This window comes from Symphalangus syndactylus, chromosome 15, assembly GCF_028878055.3.
Source record: "Symphalangus syndactylus isolate Jambi chromosome 15, NHGRI_mSymSyn1-v2.1_pri, whole genome shotgun sequence".
NCBI lineage: Eukaryota > Metazoa > Chordata > Mammalia > Primates > Hylobatidae > Symphalangus > Symphalangus syndactylus.
In genome coordinates this window covers 92,051,627-92,077,474 of record NC_072437.2, presented here as the reverse complement: position 1 = coordinate 92,077,474, position 25,848 = coordinate 92,051,627, and the positions used below count along the sequence as shown (strand labels likewise).

General features: G+C 42.8%; 1 protein-coding gene across 3 annotated transcripts; it reads left to right on the top strand.

The window, feature by feature from the left end:
- Positions 1-9,431: 9,431 nt before the first annotated feature.
- GPR12 (G protein-coupled receptor 12) lies at positions 9,432-24,158 on the top strand. Of its 3 annotated transcripts, none has more exons than XR_008651308.2 (4): positions 9,432-9,876; positions 10,621-11,690; positions 21,891-22,010; positions 23,105-24,158. XR_008651308.2 is itself a non-coding variant. In XM_055244551.2 (2 exons), the coding sequence occupies exon 2, from the start codon at positions 10,629-10,631 to the stop codon at positions 11,631-11,633; it is 1,005 nt and encodes a 334-aa protein (XP_055100526.1). In that variant the 5' UTR covers positions 9,432-9,876; positions 10,614-10,628; the 3' UTR covers positions 11,634-15,250. The 3 variants fall into 3 exon arrangements, 1 of the variants encoding a protein (XP_055100526.1); XR_008651307.2 differs by having other exon boundaries at positions 10,614-11,690; XM_055244551.2 differs by lacking the exons at positions 21,891-22,010; positions 23,105-24,158 and having other exon boundaries at positions 10,614-15,250.
- The last annotated feature ends 1,690 nt before the right edge of the window (positions 24,159-25,848 follow it).

Below are 25,848 nucleotides of genomic sequence, written 5' to 3'. Positions count from 1 at the left end.
TGTTTTGTGAGCAGTGACTCCAAGCAGAATGCCAAGTACTTGGCCAGTACACCAGAAAGAAAGGGATTCATGTGTGTCTTCACTTGCACAGGGAGACAGGAGATAATGCACTAGAGATAGTGACAGCAACGGTCATCACAATTGTTTACTGAGCCTTAGCTTTGTGCCAGGCTGGGATGAGTATACTGTGTGCCTTAGCCCGTATAATGCAGTACTAGCCCTAGGCAGTAAATGCTGTTAATATTCTCATTTTACAAATGAGAGAACTGAAGCGAGTTGTTTACTTGCTCAAGGCCACATAGGTCTGCTCATATCTGGCTCTCAAGACAGTAAATATTTATTATATAATAATTGGGTTAATGTGAATCTTCCCTTCAAACATAAGCAATTCATAATGTGCTGACATAAATGATGTCTTTGAGTGTGTAATGTTGAAGATGAGGGCCTAAACCAAAAGAAATGAATGTTGCCTCCTGAGGCTTCTTGGGAGGCGGTTGGCCAGCCATTTACCCCAGCAACACCATCCCAACATGCCTTTGGCGGCATGAGTATTTTCCGATTCCCATAGAGGGTTGAGTTTGTTGCACGGGGCTCAGCACACATTAGGTGCTCCATAAACACTGGCTATCAATTCAGAGAGGTAAGGAATGCTCATGAGTTCGTAAGAAAACAACTGCTTATAATCTGCAATTTTGCCTGTGCATTTTCCCTATTGATTTGACAAAAAGTGTTAAATCTTTTCTATGATCCCTTTGAGTGGATGCAAAAGGTGCATCACCACAGCCATCAGTGGTTCTCAAGAGCCATTCCCTGGACTAATCTGAGCCATGGCAGTTTCTACCCATTTGGGGATACTGAGAATAATCAGAACAATACAGTGAGTTTTCACAAAACCAGTTGTATTTAATGTAAGCACTCTCCTTTTGTGTGAGATATGTCTGTGTGTGTGTGTGTGTGTGCTAAAAAGGTCTCCTTTACTGTGAAATGATAATGAAAGCAGCTAGAAGTGTGCTCAAGTGAGTGTGTTTAGCAAAATATAAGTTTGGCAACTCCATGTTGGTCTCTCCTTTTTGTACTTGGCTGCTGTTGGTGAAATTTACCAATGCATGAAATCCAAACATCAAGGTACCACTGGTCTTACATGATCATTGTAAACTCAGTTATGTGCAAGCCTCAAGTGTAGCATGTAGAATCAAATGTAGAATGATGAAGAGTTAGGATAGATGGGTCATCTTTATTACCAACCAAAATATGTGCTGATCACTTAGCCGCATATGACCCTGGCCTGGGTAGGCAACATCTGGAGACAAAACAGAGAACTAACAATTCTTCACTGTGAGCAAGACCATGGTAGAGCTCTTCTCGTCACACATTGTCACACTCTGGGTACATACCCTGCAGAACTTTGGGTGTAAATGTAGTGTCCCCAACCTCTGTGTATGGCTAAAGGAGTTGAGTAGAAGTGAAGAGGAGGTGCGTCCTTCACAAGCCAGGGCAGGGCCTTGCACCCACACCTTGGGACCTTGCCATTCCTTCCTTTCCCATTTCATTCAGCAACATTTCAAGCCAGTATTTCAAGAGCTACAGAATGTGGACATGCTGAACCATCATGTTTTGGTTAAAATTTATTGATTATAGTTGGCCACCTAAGTCTCCTAATATAGTAAAAGAAAATTTAGAAGCAAAGTAGCACATCAGCAAAATACTCCACTTCCCTGCTTGTAGTCACCCTCGGACTATCCTTCCATTTTCTCTTTTCAAGAAGGCACATCCAGCAGGAGGGCAATAGAATCTAAAAATCCCATCAGAAGAAAAGGCTGTGGCTTTGCTCACAGTACACATTTCCTTCAGACCACATAGCATAGTGCATCAGGTACAATTAAATGTAGGTCACAAGAAAAGAGAGAGATTGCAAACACATGATTCACAGTGCATTAAGTGATAGATCCCCCAGGATTGCTCCTTTGCAGAGAAAGCATGTGTTGTCAAGCTGGCCTGCAGACGTTTAACCCTTCAACTCAAATATAAAGCATTTTGGTTGCACAAACAGTACTCCTAAGTCATTAGTGATTCACAAAATCAATACCATGCCTGATCACTGGCTCCTCTCCTCTAGTTCTTGCCCAGACACAGCGAGGGTGTCAAAGCCTGAGAAGATAACTTTCTAGCATCCCTGGCCACAGTGCATTCCAACTCTGAGCTGACAGTGCACTACTGATCTGAGCGACACTGCCCAAATCAGGGTTAATAGTCTTTATTACAAGGCCAGGCAAGAGCAATCTCTTTTTTTACAACCTGATTGAAACTCCAGGTGAACACTCCCTTTTTACTCCCAAACAATAGTGGCCCAGGCTGCTATTATTGGAAGAAATGTGTACTGTAAGCAAAGCTCCAGCCTTTTCTTCAGATGAGATTTTTAAATTCTGTTGCCCTCCTGCTGATGTGTCTCCTGGAAAAGAGAAAATAGAAGAGTAGTCCAAGGGTAGCTGGAAGCAGGGAAGCAAAGTATTTTGCTGATGCCCTTGCTAATTTGCTTCTCAGTTTTCTTTTACTATATTGGCCAATTATTCATAATTGTCCAAACTTGGAAACAACCAAGGTATCCTTCAGGAGGCAAAAGGATAAAGAAACTCCACTGGTTTGATTGTTAAAAATTAGATGCCTTTAAACTGTCTTCCAGTGCTTTCAAGAAGTCCCCAAACAGTTATCTCCAGATGCCCAGAAACCAGTCAGTGAGTTCAGCCTCTCCTCATTGCACCTTTGGAAATGCTGGTCAACACCTCCCTGCTGGCCTTGGCCTTCAGGGCACTGGTGCCCATCTCCTGGTGCTCTGATCCGTCTGATATTCAGGCTAAGAGAGGGTCTCAGGATTCCACCAAGAGGCACAGTCAACAGCTTCTCCCCATGCTGTTGCGTGTGTCCAGCCTTACCCGAGCATCCCTGAATCGTCCAGCCGGCTTTCAGCTGTCATCCTTTGCCCATGACCTCGATGAATCTGCCATGACAGCTGTCAGTCAAAGTTGGTGCAAGGAATCAGCCAGGGATCAGTCACCCTCTCCTTTGGATGTAGGGCCCAGGCCTAGAGCAGCCAGCAAAAGGCCTTTGAGAATATTTGCAATGACATCAACAGGAAAGAACTCCAGAAGCAGATTCCTGAGGTTTTACTGAGATCCTATTAGACTATAAACAGGTTTCAAAATTGAAATGATAATGGAGTCCTAGGGTAGACTTGTGTAGGACAAGCTCCTGTCTTTCTAAAAGAGATGCAAACCTGGGTCTTCAACCTCTTACCTGAGAAGGGACATTGGATGGATGTAGGATTTCCATAAGCCCATTTTAAAGCTTACTGTAAGTGGCACTTGCTCTCTAGGTGGTGTAGTGCAGTGGCTCAGGAAGCAGATCCTGGCACCTGACTGCCTGGCCTTGAGGGCAGGTATAGTATCTCACTGTGTGTCACCTCCCTAGCCATACATAAGGTAATAGAGGTGCTCTACCTTGTAGGGTTGCTGGGAGGATTAAGTTAGAGTGTACTTGGAAGGCTCCTAGCACAGTGCCTGGCACACAGTGAGTATTAATAAATACTGGATGTCCTGTTGTTGGCAACTAGAGGTCTGGCCCTGCGGGGCATGAGTGAGGCGGTTAAAGTTTGCAAGGACCCGTGGGCAGCCCAGGTCTCCTGGGCTCATGACGAAGGCCTACATTCCTTTCCCATTGCTGCCCTCACACATTACCTCAAACTGTGTGGCTTAAAACAACACAAATTATTCAGCAACAATGGACTTTTGTATTTACCCAAATGAGTTGAAAACTTATATCCACACAAAAACCTGCACACAGATGTGGATAACACTTTTTATTCATAACTGGCCAAACTTGGAAACAACCAAGATGTCCTTCAGTAGGTGAATGGATAAAGAAATCCGGACATTGGAATATTACTCAGCAATAAAAATACATGAGCTATCAAGCCGCGAAAAGACATGGAGGACCCTTAAATGCATATTGCTATGTTCAAGAAGCCAATCTGAAAAGATTACATACTGTATCATTCCAACTCTATGATATTCTGGAAAGGGCAAATCTATGGAGACGGTAAAAAGCTTAGTCGGGGATTAGGGAGAGGGAGGGATGAATAGGCAACCATGGAGGATTTTAGGGCAGGAAAACTATTCCGTATGTCACTATGATGTTGGATACATGTCACTGCAGATTTGTCAAAACCCATAGAATAGACAACACCAGGGGTGAACTCTTATGCAAACTATGGATTTTAGTTAATAATAATGTATCAGTTTAAAAAACCCATGCATTTGTTCTGGGGGTCAGAAGTCTAAGGTGGGCCCACAGACCAGCATTCCTTCTTGAAGTCCAGGGAGGAATCCCCTTGATCTTCCCAGTTTCCAGAGGCTGCCAGCACCCTGTGGCTCCCGGCCCCTGCTCTGTCTTCACAGCAGGCAGAGCAGCATCTTCACATCTCTGTCTTTCTCCCTCTGCTTCTGCCCTCACATCTCTTACTGCTGACCCTAATCCTTCTGCCTTCCCCTTGGAAAGACCTTCATGATTATACTCAGGGCCCACCTGGATGATCCAGAATGTCCTCCCACCTCAAGATGTCTAATCACTTCTGCAAAGCCCATTTTAACAAAAGTAACAGTCCCAGGTTCCTGGATTTAGGCCCTGGATATTTTTGGGGGTCATTATCCAGCCCGCCAGAAGGACCAAGAGAGTTGGAGTCGGGTTAAGGGTTGGGGGCAAGGGGAAGATGCTAGGAGAAGAGAGGGGTGGATGAACATCTAAGAGGGAGCAGAACGGTCCCTGTCTGCTGTCCACACCATAAAGCACAGACAGCAGACTGATGGGTAGCTCGAAATCCAAAGAAAAAGAAAAACAATTGCTCCATGCACTCTTGTGAATAAAACATTTCAGAAAGTAACACCTCATTACTCTGCCTCCTCCTCTCAAAAAAATCCCAACTAAATTTATTAAAATATATATTAACAAAAAGTTTACAGCAGCTTTCTCTGTAAGAGAACATGTCATATGACACTTTAATTTTACTTGTAGGCTCCAAAATTTCTGCAATAAGTATTATTAGTTTATAGTCAGAAAAAAGATATTTCTTAAAAAAAAACACTAGAATGTACGTAGAAATGAAGCAATGTTAGTGTTGACAACGGAGCTCTCTTTTCGCACACAGAACCGCAGACTAAATATTATCTTTGTGTCGTATGTCCCTCCCTTCTTTCTTTCTTTGATATTTCTATGAACTACCTTCGTCCTCTGTTAAAATAGAAGTTTACAGTGAATTTTAAAAGGGGAAAGGAGGGATGTGTTGTGATTTTTCACAGTCTCCTCCCTCTCCTTAAATAGCAGCATGGTATTATTTTAATGGAGAACTAATTATTAAAATGTACTTTTGAGCCAGCATGCATCACGTGGCATGTACAAGAATGTTTGTCATGGTTTTGGTCACGATAGCCAAAACCAGAAAACAACCCAATGTGGATCGATAAGAAATAGATGAAAAAATGGCAGCATATTTGTTGTGGTCTGAATGTTTCCCCCCAAAATTTCTATGTTGAAACTTAATCCCCAGTGTAGTAGCATCGAGAACTGGGGTTTGGGGAAGTGATTAGGTCTTGAGAGCTCTGCCCTCTTGAATAGGATGAGTGCCCGTGGGAGCTTGCTTGCTCCTTCTGCCAGCAAGGACACAGGAGGAAGGTGCCATCTGTAAGGAATGGGCCCTCACCAGACACTGGATCTGCTGGCACCATAATCTTGAACTTTCCAGTCTCCAGAACTGTGAGCAGTAAATTTCTTTGGCTTACAAATCACCCAAGTCTGATGTATTTTGTTATAGCAGCCTGAACGAACTAAGACAATAGTCCTATGATAGAATTCTATACAGCAATGAAAAAGGTTGGACTACTGCTCCTTGCAACAAATGAATGTCTCATTAACATAATGTTGAGTGAAAGAAGACAGACATGAAAGTGTACATACTGTATGATTCCATTCATATAGAGTTCAAAAAGAGACAAACCTAATCTGTTATATTAGAATTCAGAATAGTGGTTTCTTTTCAGAGGATAATTATTGGGATTGGGCAAGAGGAAGGCTTTGGGGTACTGGTAATGTTCTATTTCTCAAGATGGATAGTGGGTACATAGATATATCTATTTGATATATCTTCATGGTGCTGTATACTTGTGAAATATGCACTTATCTATATGTAGGTTATACAGTTATAAAATTTACTGTCAAATGAAGAGATCAATAAAATCAAATTTAATTTGGGATTATATTGTATTCTTAGGTGTGTTATAGACCCTTGGCTGGACAGATTAAAGCATGGTCAATATATGGTTCAGATTACTGCACCAATTAATCAGATCTATGGAAATTGGGTAATAATCATCAACATAAGCAAGAAAGAAGCTGACTAGTAAAATTTCAATACAGACACAACGTGCTGTGCAGTACTGGCTCAGTTTATGACTTGCTCCAGCCAGTAATCTGTGACAGTCTCATGATTTACAAATACAGTTACAAGAAGGGGCTAATAAATGTGCCCTCAGAGTTTAAGTTGGCAAAGATGCCATGCGTGATTACGACAGGCACAGAGCCTTTCTCACATAAAACAGTCATCGTTACTATAGGTTGTGAAAATGCCAGATCATGCTTGAAGGTTTACAACTTCTTGCTGAAGTTATTTAAAAAAGTGACAAAAAAGGTAAGTGATGAAAAGGCAATAGATGTCACACTTCTAAGGGCATCTGCGGCAGTGTCCTGTCACGGGCGGTGAATACATCAAGAAGACAGCTTTGCAGACAGCTGCTTTACGGCCCTTGTTACTGAGGCTGTGCAAAACGTCCCCACTGGCCCACCCAGGTCCAAGCTGGGGTGAATCCTGACCTCCAGACCTGGAGTTGGTGTGCCTGGTGTCCCAACTCACTTTTCCTCTCAGAAATGCCCATTTGGTGAAGTTCAGAGGGATGCCCATCACAGGACACCACATGAGATCCAGGCCTGGCCAACTGATCCACTCTTTCCCTTTAGCTGCCATTGTTGGTTGTGAGCAGGGCACACAGCCCAGGCTGGGCCAGAGTTCTCCACGGGAATTCCACTCAGAAGTTAAGAATACAGTCTTAGAATGCAAGCCCAGGACTGCCTGAGGCCACTTTCCATGACTACCTGGAAGAAACTTGTCTGGAGTAGAGAAGTTTGAGGCACACAGACACAGAGAAGCAAAGACAAGCAGAACTAAATCAGGGCAGGGCTGACTGCCAGCCACCTGCTTCCTGCAGCTTCTCCTTCTTTCATGTGAACCACTCCAGATCTTTCCTAGTCATGCCAGACAACAAAACGCCTTTTTTCCTTAAACTAGTTTGAATTGGATTTCTGCTCCCTGGCAACAAAAGTCCTAACAAATAAACCAATGAACATAGAATCCGGAGTACAGGGAAGTTACAAGTAATCATTCCAAGGGGGAGTGGGGACAGGACTGTGAACACGCAGTTTCTGTTATCATCAGGGGAGCTGAGTGTCCACATCACTGTTGGCAGCTAACTCCTGGGCTCTCCCCAGTGACGGTATCCAAGCCCCAGGTGTAACTTGCCTCAGTTTCCTCCTTTGACTCCTCCTAGGTTTTACAACTTTTTTTTTTTACAAAAATCCGTATACCTCTACCATTCACCTCAATACATTTTTTCTCTCCTCCAACACTCAGCGCTTTTTTTAAAAAAAATTCTCAAACACATTAACGACTGAATTAAAAAGTCCCACCCCTTTAAGCTCCGTGAGGTCAGGGCCATGTCAGTGTTATTGGCTAGAATAGTGTCTGGCTAGCCCTATGCATTCGCTTTCCCTAAACTGCAATGCCAACGTGAGGTGTCTAAAATTTTGCCATGTAGGTTGAGCTATATTATGCCAAAACTACTACATGTTTGCTAAGTGACTGTTCATTTTTCATTGCTTCATTCTAAAATTCTTTGATGCATCATGCAGAATTGAGAAGAAGATTACATCCCTTCATGACAGCATTTGCTGCTGGCATTATCGTTGATTTGTGTGTGTGTCACTACCAGACTGAGCACACTTGCGTGCAGAGACCGTGTCTTACTGAATTTCTATGCCCAGCCCTTGGCCCGGTTCTTGGGACACACACGTGTCTGACGCCTCCCCACCATGAACAAGCCACTCTGAAAACTCCATAGAACCTTGCTTCTCAAAGTGTGATCTGTGAACCAGCAGCAGCAGCAGCAGCACCACTGGGGAAGAGGCTTGCAAATGCAGAAGCTAGGCCCACCCCAAGAACTACTGAGCAGAATCTGTCGAGGTAAAAGGTTCAGACTATTCTGGAGGTAGCAGGAGGTCTTGGACATCATGGAATAGATGTGCCAAATCGAGGAGGTTGGGAAAGGAAGAGGCAGGTGGGTACCAGAAATGCAGGTGAGGGGGATGAGGGCCTCAACCGGGGAGCTGAGGATGATGAGAAGTAGCATGCAGGGAGAGCTGGAGTGACCTTGCAGAGCCAGAAACTGATTGATGGAAGAAGGGAAGGAGAAGCGGGAAGAAAGTCAAGGGTGATTGAGGCTCCAAATCTGTTGGGCTGGGGTAGAGAAGACGTGAGCACCAGGGGAAGGCAGGCTGGTCAGCTGATGATGCCCCTGTAGGGTCCCTTGCCTGCTGACCATCTCCATTCATACAAGAGCCCCTGGGCAAGTGGAAGAAAAGCAGTGGGAAAACCTTCACCTCTGATAGGGCAAGACAAGACTATCACACTTTTTCCTTATCCCACCTTTAAACTGGAGGATCATCTTGGAACTTAAGATCTATGAGGTGCTCTGGTTTTTATATCCAGAGGAGGCATGGGGTCATAAAAGCAGACAGCCATCAGGTTCTTCATCTTAGAATCCACTGATGTGACAAAATGAAAAAATAAATTAATAGCGCCACTTCAGTATCTAAATGAATTGGGGTTTGGCCAATGTCTGCAGGAAGCTTCTACAAGAACTCAGTAAATGATTTCCATTTGAAAACACAGCTCAAAGAGCACTTAATAAGTGCAATTTGGTGATGATAATGGTGATCCGCAGAGCAGCAGCATCTATCCAGTTAGGCAAATGTTCCTGGGGAACAGTGATAATGAACCGGGTCCAGGACCATGGGCAATTCTAAAAAAGCGTGCTGGGCATTTTGTTGTTTTAAAGATCTGCTTCCCTAACCTGTCCACCCCGCACCCCTGCTGCTGATCGTGAATATCATCCTAAGCAATTCTTTTGGCCCTGAATGTTGCGGTTTAGGTAAAGGCGTGGAAAAACCAGGACTGCAGAGACTGGAGCTCCCCAGGGAAACCGCAGGAACGAAATAGGTCACAGGGCTCCCAGGCAGCTCCCCTGCCCCGCCCGGTGCAAGCCCGGGGCCGCCGGCTGTGGTGGGGCGCGCAGCGCGGCAGGCAGGCAGCGCGACCGTGCAGTTCTCAGCCTCCTGGCTCTTTTCGCCCTGCGCCCCGGAGCCGCCCTCGCCTGCCCGCACCCTAGAGCAGCCCTGACCCGTGGGGGCGCGCGCGGCCTCCCGGGGATCCCGCGGGCGGGCGGGTGGCCGGGCGCGCGCGGGGCGGGGGCGGCGCGCGCGCGGGGAGCGTGTGGGCCAGGCGGGCGCGGCGGCGAAAGCTGGGCGCGCGAGCCTTGCCTGCTGCTCACCTGCAGCCGCGCCGCTCACCTGCAGTGGAGCGCGCGCCCGGCGCCCTCCCGGCCCGCTCCGGATCCCGGCCGCCGCCCCTTGCCACAGCGGGCACCTGCGCCGACATGCGACACGAGTAGCCCGCGCGCTTCGGAAGCACCGGAGGAGCTCCCTCGGCCTGGGCGCGCCAAGGTGACCCCCTCGATGACCCCTCCGCCCTCACGGGCCGCCAGTCCCCGCACCCTGTCTGTCCCCTTCGCATCGGACTCCCGTCCCCGCCGCCAGGGGAGCGGCGGCGGTGCATGGGCATCTGTCTGTCTGTCTGTCTCGGTACTTCCATTGCACACATCTCCCTCTCGTGGCCCTCCCGACTGCCCCGTGCGCACGGGGGGAGTCTGGGAGCCCCTCTTTGTTCCGGTCGGGGGTGCGTTTGAGGATGTGCACGCGCGCGGGGGATGCGTTTGGAGGGTGGGAGTTCGATGGAAATAGTCGATTTAAATATTCCATCGAGGGTGGCGGCCCCTGGCTCGAGACCTGCCGCTGCCGCGTGGTTTTCTCGGCAGCAGCCCAGATGTCAAACAGTTGTTCGTTTTCAGCATGCAAGATGTGATTTTCCAATGTGCATTCGCAGCGCTTTTGCAAACAGACCGCCGCGAGTCCGTGTGTGCCTGTCTCGCTCACGCTGGTGTTTTGAAGTCCTACCCTGTGTTTTCCCCAGTGCCAAACGGCATTTTTGTTGTGGGGTTTAAACCACAGAGACTTTGGCTTTTGTTTCATTTCCCAACAGTTCCTCATTCCCGAAGCTTGTGGCATTTGGTACTGGTATCTGAGCAGGGGCTGGCTTTCTGTTTGTCTGTGTGTTTTTTGCATGATCTTGGATTGTCACCCTGCTGTATTTAAACATTAAAAAGCCTGTCTTTTCGTTGAAGAGGACAGGGGTTAAAATGAATGAAGACCTGAAGGTCAATTTAAGCGGGCTGCCTCGGGATTATTTAGATGCCGCTGCTGCGGAGAACATCTCGGCTGCTGTCTCCTCCCGGGTTCCTGCCGTAGAGCCAGAGCCTGAGCTCGTAGTCAACCCCTGGGACATTGTCTTGTGTACCTCGGGAACCCTCATCTCCTGTGAAAATGCCATTGTGGTCCTTATCATCTTCCACAACCCCAGCCTGCGAGCGCCCATGTTCCTGCTGATAGGCAGCCTGGCTCTTGCAGACCTGCTGGCCGGCATTGGACTCATCATCAATTTTGTTTTTGCCTACCTGCTTCAGTCAGAAGCCACCAAGCTGGTCACGATCGGCCTCATTGTCGCCTCTTTCTCTGCCTCTGTCTGCAGCTTGCTGGCTATCACTGTTGACCGCTACCTCTCACTGTACTACGCTCTGACGTACCATTCGGAGAGGACGGTCACGTTTACCTATGTCATGCTCATCATGCTCTGGGGGACCTCCATCTGCCTGGGGCTGCTGCCCGTCATGGGCTGGAACTGCCTCCGAGACGAGTCCACCTGCAGCGTGGTCAGACCGCTCACCAAGAACAACGCGGCCATCCTCTCGGTGTCCTTCCTCTTCATGTTCGCGCTCATGCTTCAGCTCTACATCCAGATCTGTAAGATTGTGATGAGGCACGCCCATCAGATAGCCCTGCAGCACCACTTCCTGGCCACGTCGCACTATGTGACCACCCGGAAAGGGGTCTCCACCCTGGCTATCATCCTGGGGACCTTTGCTGCTTGCTGGATGCCTTTCACCCTCTATTCCTTGATAGCAGATTACACCTACCCCTCCATCTATACCTACGCCACCCTCCTGCCCGCCACCTACAATTCCATCATCAACCCTGTCATATATGCTTTCAGAAACCAAGAGATCCAGAAAGCGCTCTGTCTCATTTGCTGCGGCTGCATCCCGTCCAGTCTCGCCCAGAGAGCGCGCTCGCCCAGTGATGTGTAGCACCCTTGCACCCAGGAGGACTCTGCATTTACCAAGCACTTCCACTGCCTGGCCAAGGTTTGAGATGCTTCCCTTGAATTCCTTGCACTGGATTCCCTCTCAAGCCACAGGAGCACTTAGCATTCGTGGAACTATGACATCGTTTAGATGAGTTAAGTGATTGAAGTGAAAATAATGTTACCAGTGTTTTCACCATTAAAAAAAAATTGTTGAGCTCTTCACTCAATATTATTTTGTTTTGCTTGGGGGCAAGGGTTTCCTTTTATATTTTGTTTGCAGGGCTGATTGGGGGTAGGAAAGGAAGGGATATGATACGCCCGTGATGTTATAAGAAGTAAATGAGTTTCAGAGTTTTTACCTGGACTTTAAAATAAATTTGAATGATTGAGGAAAATTGAGAAAGACTTACTTTTTCCAGGCTATTTTTTTTACATGATGGTAGATTTTTTTAATGCTGCATGTGTGTAACAGAATATGACCCCTTTCAATCCAATACAAATAGTTTACATAATTGTGTTTGGAAGGGACCTGATTTTGCTAACATGAACTCAGTAATGTCACCGACACTGAAACCATGAACCCATTCTTATCCATTCTTTCTTTCCTTTCGGCAATTACTGTTCACAAGAATTCCTTCTGTGTTTCTATAAATGTTGCAACTCCTTCTGCATGGTTGACTGTGTTAGCTAGGCCACTTGTTTCAAATGTTGCCATGTCAATCTAGATTCCAACGGGTCATTTTTCAATATAGTTTTTCAATATGTACTTTCTAAAATGAATCCTGAAATAGGTTTCGATTTTCATATGAAGTAGGATTGATTAGATCCACCATTGCAGTCTCCTAAGCTATTGTCTGATTGTTTCCAGAAAACAAAAGGAAAAAAATATTAATAATAGCAATTGAAAGTAGATTAAATTTATTTTAATATATTCTGAAAAAAACTAATGCGACATTATCATGAAATTAAAAAATCACCTTTCCTCTCTCTCTGAGAATATATTAGTGGTTATTCTTGATTGAGATAATTAGAACAAATATTATAGGCCAAGTTTTTCTGGTTCATACTGTCTGTGGTGCATAATGCATTTGAAACAGGCAGTCCCCTATTTTAATGATTAGGTTTGTTTGTCAGTGCACAGCATCCGTCTATGACTGTGATATATACCAGCTATATCCTGTAAGGTCATAAACAGAACGACCATTGGCTGTTGATGAAAAGTTAAGTTTGAAATCTTTTAACTCCTTTTCACCAAAAACCAATTTATACACAATAAAAATCATATTGCCTGTTTTCAGAGAGCAAGAATGTAGTCAGGAAATTGCAAAGAAGAATTCACTTTAAACACATTGTAAAATCAATGTGTCTCAGGTTTCTTTTCTGTTCATGCAGACAAATGTAGACACAGGTACCTTCCCTCCATTTGCAATGGATTTATAGTTATGTCTATATAATCAGTGGAAAAAATTCTTGGCAGCACATCAACTTAGCCCATTCAGATGGCAGCAAAAGCAGTATTTCAGGGTCATTGGGGAATCATTTGTAATAAATTAACCTCATTGGCTTGTCCCAGATGTGATGCCCAGGGTGGTCTCAAGACCATTCTGGGAGCCTGCATGCTGATGCCTTCTCTCCAGAGCCTCTTCTAATGTAGCACACGTGTGAATAAATCCTCTACTTGAATCTGTGTCTCCTCCCTGAGGTTACTTATGGAAGCGAGAGAGGGACTGAAATACTTAAGAAGTGAGAAAGAATTTTCAATACATATCACTGTAAGATCAATCTAATTAAACTTATGCCTTTAAAGCATTTCTTTTGAACATTTGATGGAGTTAGTAGGTTGAACATGATGAGTCTGTTTTTAATTAATTAAAATTGAATAGCATCACCATAGGAGACTTGACAAAGGTAAGTTGGTTTTGAGAGGGGCTAGGAAATATCCATAATGAGGTTTTAAAGGAATAAAAGATGATTTTATAAAAATAGTGGCTCCATTTGCATATCTCCAATAGTCAGAATTATAATGAGAATAATATGTACTTGTTGTGACCACGTGTGCCAGGCCCCATGCTGTGTGTTTTACTATAATTACAAAACTACTACTTTTATAAGTGAGAAAACTAAGACTAAGAGAGGAGAGGATAAAAAATGTGCCCGAGGCCACAAAGCACAAGGATAGAGTCAGAATTTGAAGCCAGGTTTTCCAAAGTCTAAGTCTTGCTCCTTCCCTGTACCTTGCAATCTTTCATCCCTCAGTGGATACCAGGGCTGAGGAAACTGATTTGTAACATGTTCCTGTCATAGAGTTTTGGCTCTACATTTAAGACATAAAACTTGGCCTGGCGCAGTGGCTCATGCCTGTAATCCCAGCACTTTGGGGGGCCAAGGCAGGTGGATCATCTGAGGTCAGGAGTTCGAAACCAGCCTGACCAATATGGCAAACCCTGTCTCTACTAAAAATAAAATTTAGCCGGGCGTGGTGGCGGGTGCCTGTAATCCCAGCTACACAGGAGGCTGAGGCAGGAGAACTGCTGGAAGACAGGAGGCGGAGGTAGCAGTGAACCAAGATCGCACCACTGCACTCCAGCCTGGGTGACAGAGCAAGACTCCCTCTCAAAAAAAAAAAAAGCTATAAAATTTCCTGTTTAAAATTACACTAGTTACATGGTTGCTTTTGGCCCATGTTTTAAAAACATATAGTTTCAGTTAAGAGATTTTTCAATTCAACTAATAACATGCCCTTACTGTTTAAATTGTGAAAAATTTTGGAGATTTATGTGGTTTTCTACAAGGTTTCTTTTTTCCTGTGGAGCTAATTATTTTTAAATGTGCACACATCTCAATGTACATATGTGTATGTATGTATTTATGCACACGTATACCCAATAATATTAACTTTGCAACAGGACCAAAGACCTCATGGAAAACTGTCTTATTTCCAACAGTCTTGAGGTAGCAGGCAATCTTTTACTCCACATAATTAAAATTTCTAGCTACCAAGGAATTGATATTTTTCCAGTAGAAACAGTTATCCTTGTAACTAGGACAGTTCCACTACTTTACCAGAATCCTGAATTAGTCAAAACTAGTCATCCAAGTTATGACTATCTAGCGTTTTGTTTCCTTTTATTCCTTTAACTCTGTATTTCTTTCTATAAGTGAAGTTTGTTTTTAAAGGTACCTGGGGCGGGGAAGCAGGGTGGAGGTACAGCCCCTCCTTGCCTGGAGCCTACATTAAGGAGCCAGGTTCAGGACGGGTGGATTCCTTGGTTGACTTGGCCGAGCAGAAATAGTCTTAGACTCCCCAGGATTTAAAATAGGATTGAAACAAGAAGTTTAAAAGAGCAGATGAGGAATAGAGATACTTAGTGCCAATAAAAATATCGTGGAGACTTCTTAGGCTTTTTTAAAAAAATGCTTAATCCATTATTAAAATAATGATTGACTTTATTTTATAGTAATATATGATAATATGAAGTTAGGATGACTTGCCATTTCAGATTTGAAATACATATTAAGTGACTACTATGTTGTGATTTTGAATAATGTTTAAGTTTCTATATTGATTGTATGCCTGGTGTAATAAAGGAAAAGACTGCCTTATTATCCCCTTTAAAATTTGTCATAATTATTGAATGTTTCGATATATGGTTAGGACTTCTAAGTCTGTTTAGAATTCTAAGAATCACAAACTAATAGGTTTATACATCACGGCTTGAATTCACAGACAAATCTGTCTTCTAAAAAAATTACAGGCTGGGCGCAGTGGCTCACACCTGTAATCCCAGCACTTTGGGAGGCCGAGGCGGGCAGATCACGAGGTCAGGAGATCGAGACCATCCTGGCTAACACGGTGAAACCCCGTCTCTACTAAAAATACAAAAAATTAGCCGGGTGTGATGGCGGGTACCTGTAGTCCCAGCTACTCAGAAAGCTGAGGCAGGAGAATGGCGTGAACCCGGGAGGCGGAGCTTGCAGTGAGCCGAGATTGTGCCACTGCACTCCAGTCTGGGCGACAGAGCAAGACTCCATCTCAAAAAAAAAAAAAAAAAAAAAAAAAAAAAAAAATTACAGAAAAAATATTGGTAATTTTGGCTAGAGCTCCTCAAACTTTAACTATCTGAAGAGTATACAAATCACCCGAGAATTTTGTTAAAATGCAAATTCTGCTTCAGTCAGTCTGGGGCATGGCTGAATTTCCAACAAGCTCCCGCGATGCTGATGTTGACGGTCTATAGACAACACTGATTCACAATGATATGTGTCACACTTTTAATATAACGTACAAATACATATATATAACATAAATATAACATATAAATAATATATATTTGAATATATATAACGTAACTATAACATATAAATAATATATATTTGAAGTGTTTATTTTTGTCAGAGGTTAATAACTAGTCTGTATTCAATGGAGATGAACTTTGAACTTTTCCTACAGCTTCTCAGGGTCTAATAAAGACCCATAAATGTATTTTTTCCATGTTAATGAACTAACTTTTTAAAATCCTAATGATCATTATCTTAATTTAGTTCTTTCAGAAGCTTTATGTAGATGCAATGTGTTTCTCTAGGTGTGTGTATGTATACCTGACAGCAAAGGTTTTCACCTCCATTTCTTCAAGGACAGTTTTCTTTAGGACATGAGTGGCTTGTGTTTGGGGGCTGCATGTGTCTGCATGAATTTATCTTGAGATGATTGAGATGAAAACCTTTGTTCTCTGAGTTCTAAAATTCAGCTGAACTTATTCCAAAGCAACCTTTTCTAGACAGGTACATCAGAGAAATTTAAAAATAGCTCACCTTCATTTGACACTTATATGTAGCCTTTTATTTTTCAGCATCAAAAATACTATTAATGTTAATAGTTACCCTGGTCACAGGTACTCTGCTACCTTTCTGCCCAAGGAAGTGAGAACATTTTTTTAAACCAATACAAGCATATTAAAGTACATAGTTAAAGTGGATTTTAATATATAACTTATATATGTCCACTGTATAAGATACTTACAGAAGACATCCAGGAATTTTTTAATCATAAAAAATTCAAATACTAGCATCAAGCACGAGTGAACAAATTTCAATTGAAAATAAGTTTGGGACATAAATAAAAACATTTACTAGGGCACAGATTCCCTTGGTAGTTGACTATTTGAACAGACAGTTACCAATAGAATACTTTAAAAGGCAAAAGAGCATCTTATGGAATTCTCTGTATGGCTTGGATTTGCATTTCTCACCAAACAAGATATTTTGAATCTACGGGATTCTTACTTGGGTTGACGAAAATACAAACCTTCCACATAAGGAGAAATGAAGGCCTGTCTTTTACAGATATATGTGGTTACTGGGATAAAACCTAAGGGAAAATGTGTTCTGGTCCAACTATATCCTTACTCCTTCCTAGACCCTTTTGAAGCATGAACAAATTTACTCTGGGATTCTATAGAATCTAATAATTGGAAGAAAACATATGAAGTAGAATTTTCTATATCAAATCTAAATCACCTAAGCCGAGATCTCTTTGGAAACTGAAGTTGTACACTTTTTTCTCAGTGCCTTGCAGTGTTTGGATATTCCAAATCTTGATCTTTCTTATTATATTGTAATTCTATTTTTGTCTTGGCCAAGCCCCTGGAGGTACAGAGAACCCCTTAATCCCAGTCAACATTGATATATTGAAAATATTCATTAAACAATATTGTTCTCTTCTTCTTCAAATAAAACTCTCATTTATGTCATATGTTTCTGATTTTATTTTATATCCTTTTGATCATTTTCCTGATCCCTTTTTCCATATCATTTACCATTTCTCTGCATACCTTTTCAAATCTAGTCATCAGAATGAGGATACAATAATCTACCAAATGGAGCAGAATGATGGATTATTCTCTGCTTCTGGTTACTAGATGGCAGTGGTTCTTTAAGTATGGGCCCTCACCAGCAGCACCAGCGTCTATTGGGAACGCGTTAAAAATGCAGTCACCCAAGATTTAATGCTGAAAACTCAGGGTATGAGGCCTAGCAATAATAAGGAGTTTTAGTAAGCCCTCCAAGTGATTCTGATGCACGCTAGAGTTTGAGAACCATGCCATATAGCTTTGACTGAATCCTAAAGTCTTCTTGACATTACTAATAACATTAATATCTCAGCAGTACTAGGACCTCTCAGTTTTTCTGCTATGTCTATGCAAGGCAGTCTTCACACTGTACTGTAGCAAATTATAGACGATTTTTGTTTGTAGATGTGCTGCCTTGCACTGATTTCGCTGGAACTTGTTGCTCTTTTCAAGGTTATTTTCTAATTCATCAAGTTCAATTAAACTTCTGCCCCTTCCGTTAAAGCCATATCACTGTCATGTGCCTCAGACAGAAAGACAATTCAGTGAGAAGAAAAAACCCAATCAGACCTCTTTTTTGGCATCATGGAGATAAGTCTTCCTGTTCGTATTTGTTACTATCTGTAAATTGCCCCGAATATTCCACAGTTGCAGCCTCAACCGTCTAGCAGTGCATCAACTGTCCATCCATTCCCCCATCTGTGGTCTGTGGTTGTGCATAGACACACACACATACCCATGTGTACAATCACACCCTTTACCTTCTTCTGTCATACTTCCACACCCTTCCATTGTCCTTCTACAATCCCAGACCAGAAATCTTCAGTGAGGAAGTCCAGAGAACTAAGGTAGTTGATGGAGGGTCTCATTTTAGGCTAGTTTTGTGGTGTTGATAGGCACAGCTTTGGCAAGCCTAGGTCAGGATAAAAACACTTCTGTGATTCCAGACCGAGGACAGTTTCTACGATACAGGTTGGTTTACATCTCACCCCGCTTCTACACTAACCTCATGATGCTGTGATTCATAGTTCACAAAGTTGAATAAATAAAAGCAATAAACACATTTTACATAAGAGTTTTCTTAATTCTAGGGATTGACTTGAGGCTAGAACTATGAAATAGTTGCATCTACGGACACTTAGCACAGAGGGATGTCATTTTTTCTCTTTTTTCTTTTTATTTTTTTAAGACAAAGTCTTGCTCTGTCGCCTAGGCTGGAGTGCAGTGGCACAATCTTGGCTCACTGCAACCTCCACCTACCAGGTTCAAATGATTCTCCTGCCTCAGCTTCCTGAGTAGCTGGGACTACAGGCGTGCGATACCACATCCAGCTAAGTTTTTTTTTTTTTTTTTGTATTTTTAGTAGAGACGAGGTTTCACCTTGTTGGCCAGGCTGGTCTCAAACTCCTGACCTCAAATGATCCATCCGCCTTGGCCTCCCAAAGTGCTGGGATTACAGGCATAAGCCACCACGCCCAGCCTAGGATATCATTTTCATGAGTGCTCTTTAACCTTTCAAATTACTAAATCAATTCCATCAATTTTCTTTAGGAATATTTGAAGCTAAGAAAACATAGTTGAAGTGCCCAAAAATATTTCTTACTAAACACACTCTCTTTTTTAAGTTCAAGATCCAGTTTAAGAAGCAGCAAATCCCACAATACAGGCTACAGAGAGGCTTTTCACCTATTAATGAAGACTATAAATCAGATATGGTGGCTCGTGCCTCCAATTCCAGCTTTTTGGGAGGCCAAGATGGGAGGATAGCTTGAGGTCAGGAGTTCAAGAACAGACTGGGCAATAAAGCAAGACCCCCATCTCTACAAAATATTAAAAAATGAGCCAGGCATGGTGGTGTGTGCCTGTATTCTTAGCTACTTGGGACTTAGGTGAAAACTCTGAATGGGCTTTGGGACAGAGATGGCTACTCTCCCAGCCCAATGACCCAATATTTTTCAGATGTAAATGCATTTTCACTTGAGACTTATGAGATGTCTCAAGTGAGGATCTAGCTGTTTCTGAAACACCTGAATCCAGAGTTGATGATAACTAAAGTAACTAAAAAGACTGAGGTTTTGCTCTCCTAAGCCCTAATCCAAGAGCTAAAAGCCATGAGACGTGCCCAATGGGCCTTGTGTCCCCTCCTGTTTGCATTCCTCTTGAAGTTTGTCACAGGGATGAAGGTTTCCTCCCCACCCTCGCACTCCAGAGAACGGAACACAAACAAACCGTGCCCAGATGGTGAAAAAGCAAAGCTGCCCAGGGCTGTGGGCAGCCTATTTCAAGCAGTTCTTATGGAAAAGTCTTCACTCTGCATGAGGTAATTGTTTCAGTCCAGGAACACTTGACAAACCCTGACAGTGCTTCTCAGATAGTATGCTTTGAAGCTTATCCACTCTAACCAGCTTACTGTTCATATGAAGACAGTTTCTTCCACTTTTAGACACTTTTCCCCCTCTAGTTACTAGCTGGCTCTCAGGGACTCATTCCAGGATGTCTGGAGAGGTTGAAGAGGTTTGGAAAAGAAAACCTGATGGCTTCAGGCTGCCTCCCTCAACCTGCAGACCTTGATGGAGTGATATGGCTTGGACAAGCAATGTTGATGACGGATGCCATTGCGATGTAAACTGACAGTTCCATAGTCTTTTTATTTATTTACTTATTTAATATTTTTAGAGATGGGGTCTTGCTCTATCACCCAGGCTGGAGCGGAGTAATGTGATCATAGCTTACTGCAGCCTCATGCTCCCAGGCTCAAGCAATTCTCCTCCCAAGTAGCTAAGTCTACAGGCACACAACACCATGCCTGGCTCATTTTTTTATTTTTTATAGAGATGGGGTCTTGCTATGTTGCTCAGTCTGTTCTTGAACTCCTGGCCTCAAGCTATCCTCCCATCTTGGCTTCCCAAAATGCTTGAATTAGAGGCATGAGCCACCATATCCAATTTATAGTCTTCATTAGTAAAAAGATTAAGAACACTCGCTGCAGACTTAGGCTGCCTGGGCTCATTTCCCATCTCTGTCACTTTCTACTTGACTAGCCTTGGGCAAGTTCCTTAACTCCTCTGAGGCTCCATGTGTTGGTTTGCTAAAATGAGCATGCTGCAAGAACCTTCCTCATGGTATTGGTTGAGATAAGACATACGGACGGTTTAATATAGTAGTTGGCACATACCTACTTGGATGCTACTTTCCAGTAGTAGTATTATCACTACTGTTGCTGCATTGGTATTATTATTACTGCTACTCATCCAAAACCTGTCAATTACTAATATTGCTTCCACTAGTTAGTGAGGTAGAAACCTAGATAAAAGCTTTACATACATAATCTCATGTAATCTTTTCAGCAGGGCTACGAGGTCTGCATTGATATTCTCCATTACAAATAAGGAAACTGATACACAAAGAGGTTGATTGGCTTGCCTAAAACCACACAGCCTTTATGTAGCTCACCGTGAACACTTAGAAACAAGCAATGCCTGCTAAGAAATCCCCAGTCAAACCAGCCTGTGCATAAAAAGGTAAGAGGAGTCTTCAAAGACAGCCCAAGCTCAGCTTGAGAGGCGTGGCCCAGACACACCCCGGCACTCGGGGGCCTGCCTTGTGGGCTCTGGAAGGCAGATTCCCTGGAAACAAATGGGATGCTGATGGATCTCAAAAGGCAGACTGGACCTAGGTAAATGTATAGAAGACCGAAGAGTTTTCTGGGAGAAGTAATTGTGATGGGATTCAAAGGAGTGAAGAGGGAGTAACTTTAGCTTATTTGAAATGGGGCAAAACTGACATTTTTTTAAATGACATTTTAATTTGAACCAAGTCTCAAAAAAAAAATCCTGCAAACTATATTTATATGAATTTCAGTGTAATCACTAAAAGCTCACACTTAGGTGCTTTGTAAACTTTATAAATGTAAGATTTTTAAAAATTTATTCATGTTTATTGAAATCCATCAAAGTGTGTGTTCCAAAAAAGAGCTTAGAGATCAAAAGTTTGCAGTTGTATAGACATGGATTTACATAAATAAAAAATATTTATTTTTAGAAGTCAGCTATTTTATGTGTACTTTTCAACATAAAACATATCATGCTCAGAATTTTTCATTTTAAATAAATCTGTTAGATGTACTGGTAGAGTCCACATTCTCAAGCTGGAAAGGACTTTGCAAGCATTCACTTCACTGACCAGGAAGCCCAGGCCCCGGACAAGCTCTGACCTGGCAAAGTCATTAGCCAGGGAGTGGCAGACCCAGAACATGAACTTGGAGTCGTGATTCCTTGTCCAGAACTTTGTTCTCGGGCAGATTTTCATTGACAAGGAAAAGCTTGAAATGTGAAAGGCTTTGTCTAGTATTTGCTTTCTAGGTTTGAATAATTTTTTTCTTTTCTTTTCTTTTTTTTTTTTTTCTTCAGATGGAGTCTCGCTGTCACCCAGACTCGAGTGTAGTGGCACAATCTTGGCTTACTACAACCTCTGCCTCCTGGGTTCAAGCGATTTTCCTGCGTCAGCTTCCCGAGTAGCTGGGACTACAGGTGCGCGCCATCACACTCAGCCTTAAGTTTGAATAATTTGTAATTACTACTGGCTATAAGAAATTCTTGTTATAGTTGAATAATAATTATCACTATAAGGGCTAACACTCTGCCCTCAATTTATTCCAGGGGCCATGCTAACGACTTTATGTGTATTGACTTTTTTATTCTTCACATCCACAAAGATGATATTTGGTAGCATTAATTCTACTATTTAAAAGGAGAGTGTTCACATATGCAAATTGAGAGTGATTCTTATAACCCTTCATTTGTGTCTCCTAATCCTGTGTTGTACACATCTCTGGAGCTTAACACACTTTCACTATATCTGGGCCAAAACTCTTCAACAATTTATTGGCTTAATAATCAAGGTTGCATTTCAGAAGCCATTGCATTTAAATACAGATTGTATTATGTTTTTGTGCCTAACATATCAGTACAAAATTTGACAGACACAGTAGTCATTGTGATTCTTTGTCATATCTGGCAAGCTATGAAGAGGGGTAGGCAAAAGTCCAGAACCCATCTCTATCCTGCCAGAGTGTGTAGCCCTTGCCAGACCTCACCAGTGTGTCTTTCTTGCATTTTTGAGAAGGGGCAGGGAAACTCCACACATGGCAGAGTGATGAGCTTGTGGAAATAGTAATGACACAACTAGATTAATGTGTGCAAATATAGAGTTAGATGGAAGAGATGAGACCTGGTGTTCAGATCAGTAGGATGCCACAGTTAGCATTAATCACTTGTACATTTCAAAATAACTAGAAGAGAATACTTGAAGTGTTCCTAGCATAAAGAAAAGATAAATGTTCAGGTGATAGATATGCCAGTTACCATGATTTGATTTTATGAATGTATGAAATTATCACATGCATCCCTAAAATATGTACATGTATTTTTTTCAATAAAGAATTAAAAAATAAAATGAATGACAAAAAGTAATGACACTATTATTAAAAGTCACAGCAAACAGCACAATGTATTGAGTATTTGCTGTTCCAGGCACTGTCATAGGCGTTTTACATAAGTGAATTCTTTTCATCTTTACAATGACACAGCGACATTTAGGTACTTTTATTATCTCCCTCTTACAGATGAGGAAATTAGGGATTGAAAGACGAAGTAACACACCAAGATATCCCACCTGTTAAGTGGCTGGTCCATCCAAGCCTACAATCGCCCTCTTTACTACTAGACACACTTGCTTCCTGTTTGTCCTTGAGGATTAACCTGGTGTTTGTCTCTGAGGCCCAACTACATGATATTCACACCAACTGCAATTCCTGGAAGACATGATGCTCAGAATTTCTTTGTTGTATTGCCTCTAAATAGGAGGCTATTTTCCACCAACATTGGAGCCAGATTCCTTGCTTCTGCTTAAACACCTGAACACAACTTAAGTCAACTGCATTAAAGGTGTGGACAGGCCGGGTGCAGTGGCTCATGCCTGTAATCCCAGCACTTTGGGAGGCTGAAGTGGGCGGATCACGAGATCAGGAGATCGAGACCATCCTGGCTAACGTGGTGAAACCATGTCTCTACTAAAAATACAAAAAATTAGCTGGGTGTGGTGGCAGGCGCCTGTGGTCCCACCTACTTGGGAGGCTGAGGCAGGAGAATGGCGTGAACCCAGGAGGTGGAGCTTGCAGTGAGCCGAGATGACACCACTGCACTCCAGCCTGGGCCACAGAGCCAGACTCCGTCTCAAAAAAAAAAAAAGTGTGGACAGAGGATGGCTCCACCTCCACTTCCATCTCACTCCCCCTCCACTGGGCCAGTGGGACACTGGTCCTCTTGATACGAGATTATTTCATGAGTCTCAAACAATATTTTTTTCAAAGAAAGCATAGAAGACATCTGAAATTACAGAATTATAGATAATCTGAAGAAATTCTCAAAGTAAGCTAATCAGTAAAAATAGGATTTTTTTTTAATGGAAGGCAGTTGCTTTCTTAGTTCCACTGAGTGAGAAAAGACATAGATTGGCTATTTTCCAGTCTGCCAAGTTTGCGAGTTTTTTAAGAAGATGACCTACACTTTATATTTGATGACAGATTTCACTGAAAGCGATGGATTTGGAAAGTCCATTTCAATAAAGCAATCAGCTGACTCATCGACCTTGAAGTCCAAGAATAATAATCCTTACAGCAAGCGACATCTAATAAAGGTGTACTTCAGTAATGTGTGTGTGGTTGTGTGTGTGTGTGTGTACACACATTAGTGCAGACATCTAATCTATGCATTCACATTTAGATTTTGGCAATGAGAAACTGTTGAAGATATGTAAAATCAAGCTTGCTTTTTTCTGTAAGAGATATGAAACAAAATAACGAGAATCACACCAAACAAACACCTACTGAGTCATTCCAAACTTGTGTTTTTATATAGTTTTAAAAGTACACAATTCAGTAAGTAGGGAGTTTTTAAAATTTCAATGTTACTATACATATTTTGGAATATATAATGTTAGTTGGCAAATATTTAGTATAGAACTGCCCAATGTAGGTGGTAACTTATTTAAAAAGCTCTATCAACTGTATTATTATTTATTATTATTTGATCACTGTGGCAATTGAGCATTTGAACTGTGACTAGTGCAACTGAGGGACTGAAATTTGAATATTATTTAGTTTTAAGCGACTTAAATTTAAGAAGGCATACATGGCTGGTAGACACTGTAGTAGGCAGTAAAAATCTAGATATAAACAATTTTCTCATGGAGACTACTATAACTACAGGTCCTATTTTCAGAACTCCGGTCCCTGCCTTGTGGTCCTCCTTACTGGTCTACCAGCTTGAAATTAGTCACCACAAGAAGATATTTAAGAAAATCTAACGTTAGGGATTTCAAAACGATAAAACTAAAAAAATCAGGAGTGATTATCACTTTGGGCAAGAATTATTACTTCAGAAGATTCACCACTATCCTTTTAAAATAATATGCTTTTTTTCCTTCCACCTTTAAAATAAAAATCATTTTCAGAAAATGAGGCAAAATGTAACAACTCACAGAACCCCACGGAGCATTCCAGTGACAAAAGCCAGGCTGCGTGGGGCTCCAGGCCGGCGTGTGCCTGTTTTCGCCTGGGTCACGGGTCTAGGCTGGGATTCCGCGTCTGTGCACTGCTTGTCACAGTAGTGTGAGCCGAGGAGACGCTCGTCAAGGTATGTAGGGTGGGGACCAGGACAGGGCACACCCTGTCTCTCCAGACACACACTGAAGGGACTTCCCTCCCGTATCAATGTCTCTACAAAAGACAGTTTTAGTTCGAGCTTTTGATTTTCATTCCTCCTTTTCGAAAATTTTAAAAGGCTCCTGTCAATGTTTGCCACAAAAAGACTCCGTGATCGGCTTTGTCCGCATTCTTGTGTTGATTAAGCCTCTGTCACCTTCATGTGCTAGGCAGACTCGCTTCTCATCCACCAAGCGAGTTCCTGGAGACAGCGGTGGCCTCGGGCTCAGATCAGGTGGTGGGTGACAGCTCGTGGGGGCAGGGCAGTGGGGAGCTGAGGGAGGTTAGAATTAGAAACAGTGCCATCGGTCACGAAACATCAGTGTCCAGGACTGGTGGGCGAGCTGGCACCAGAGAGGGAGGACTGCAGTAAAAGTGGGAATAGTCAGGTTTCTGCCTCCGGGAGCAGTAGACATGGAAGCAGATGAAAGGGTGACGGTCACCACAAACACAGCTGCCTTCAGGCTCACTTGCCAGATCACCTGCAATGAGGACATTTTCTTGATTCTAATAAAGCACTTTTATCTTGGAAATTGTGCATGTTCTACATTTCCCTCCCTTATCCCCATGGAATTAAAAAAATAGTTTTCTTTTCTTTTCTTTTC

What these genes read in the sequence shown, in the direction of transcription:
- GPR12 (XM_055244551.2), top strand. Translation starts at nt 10,629, where the DNA reads ATGAATGAAGACCTGAAGGTCAATTTAAGCGGGCTGCCTCGGGATTAT.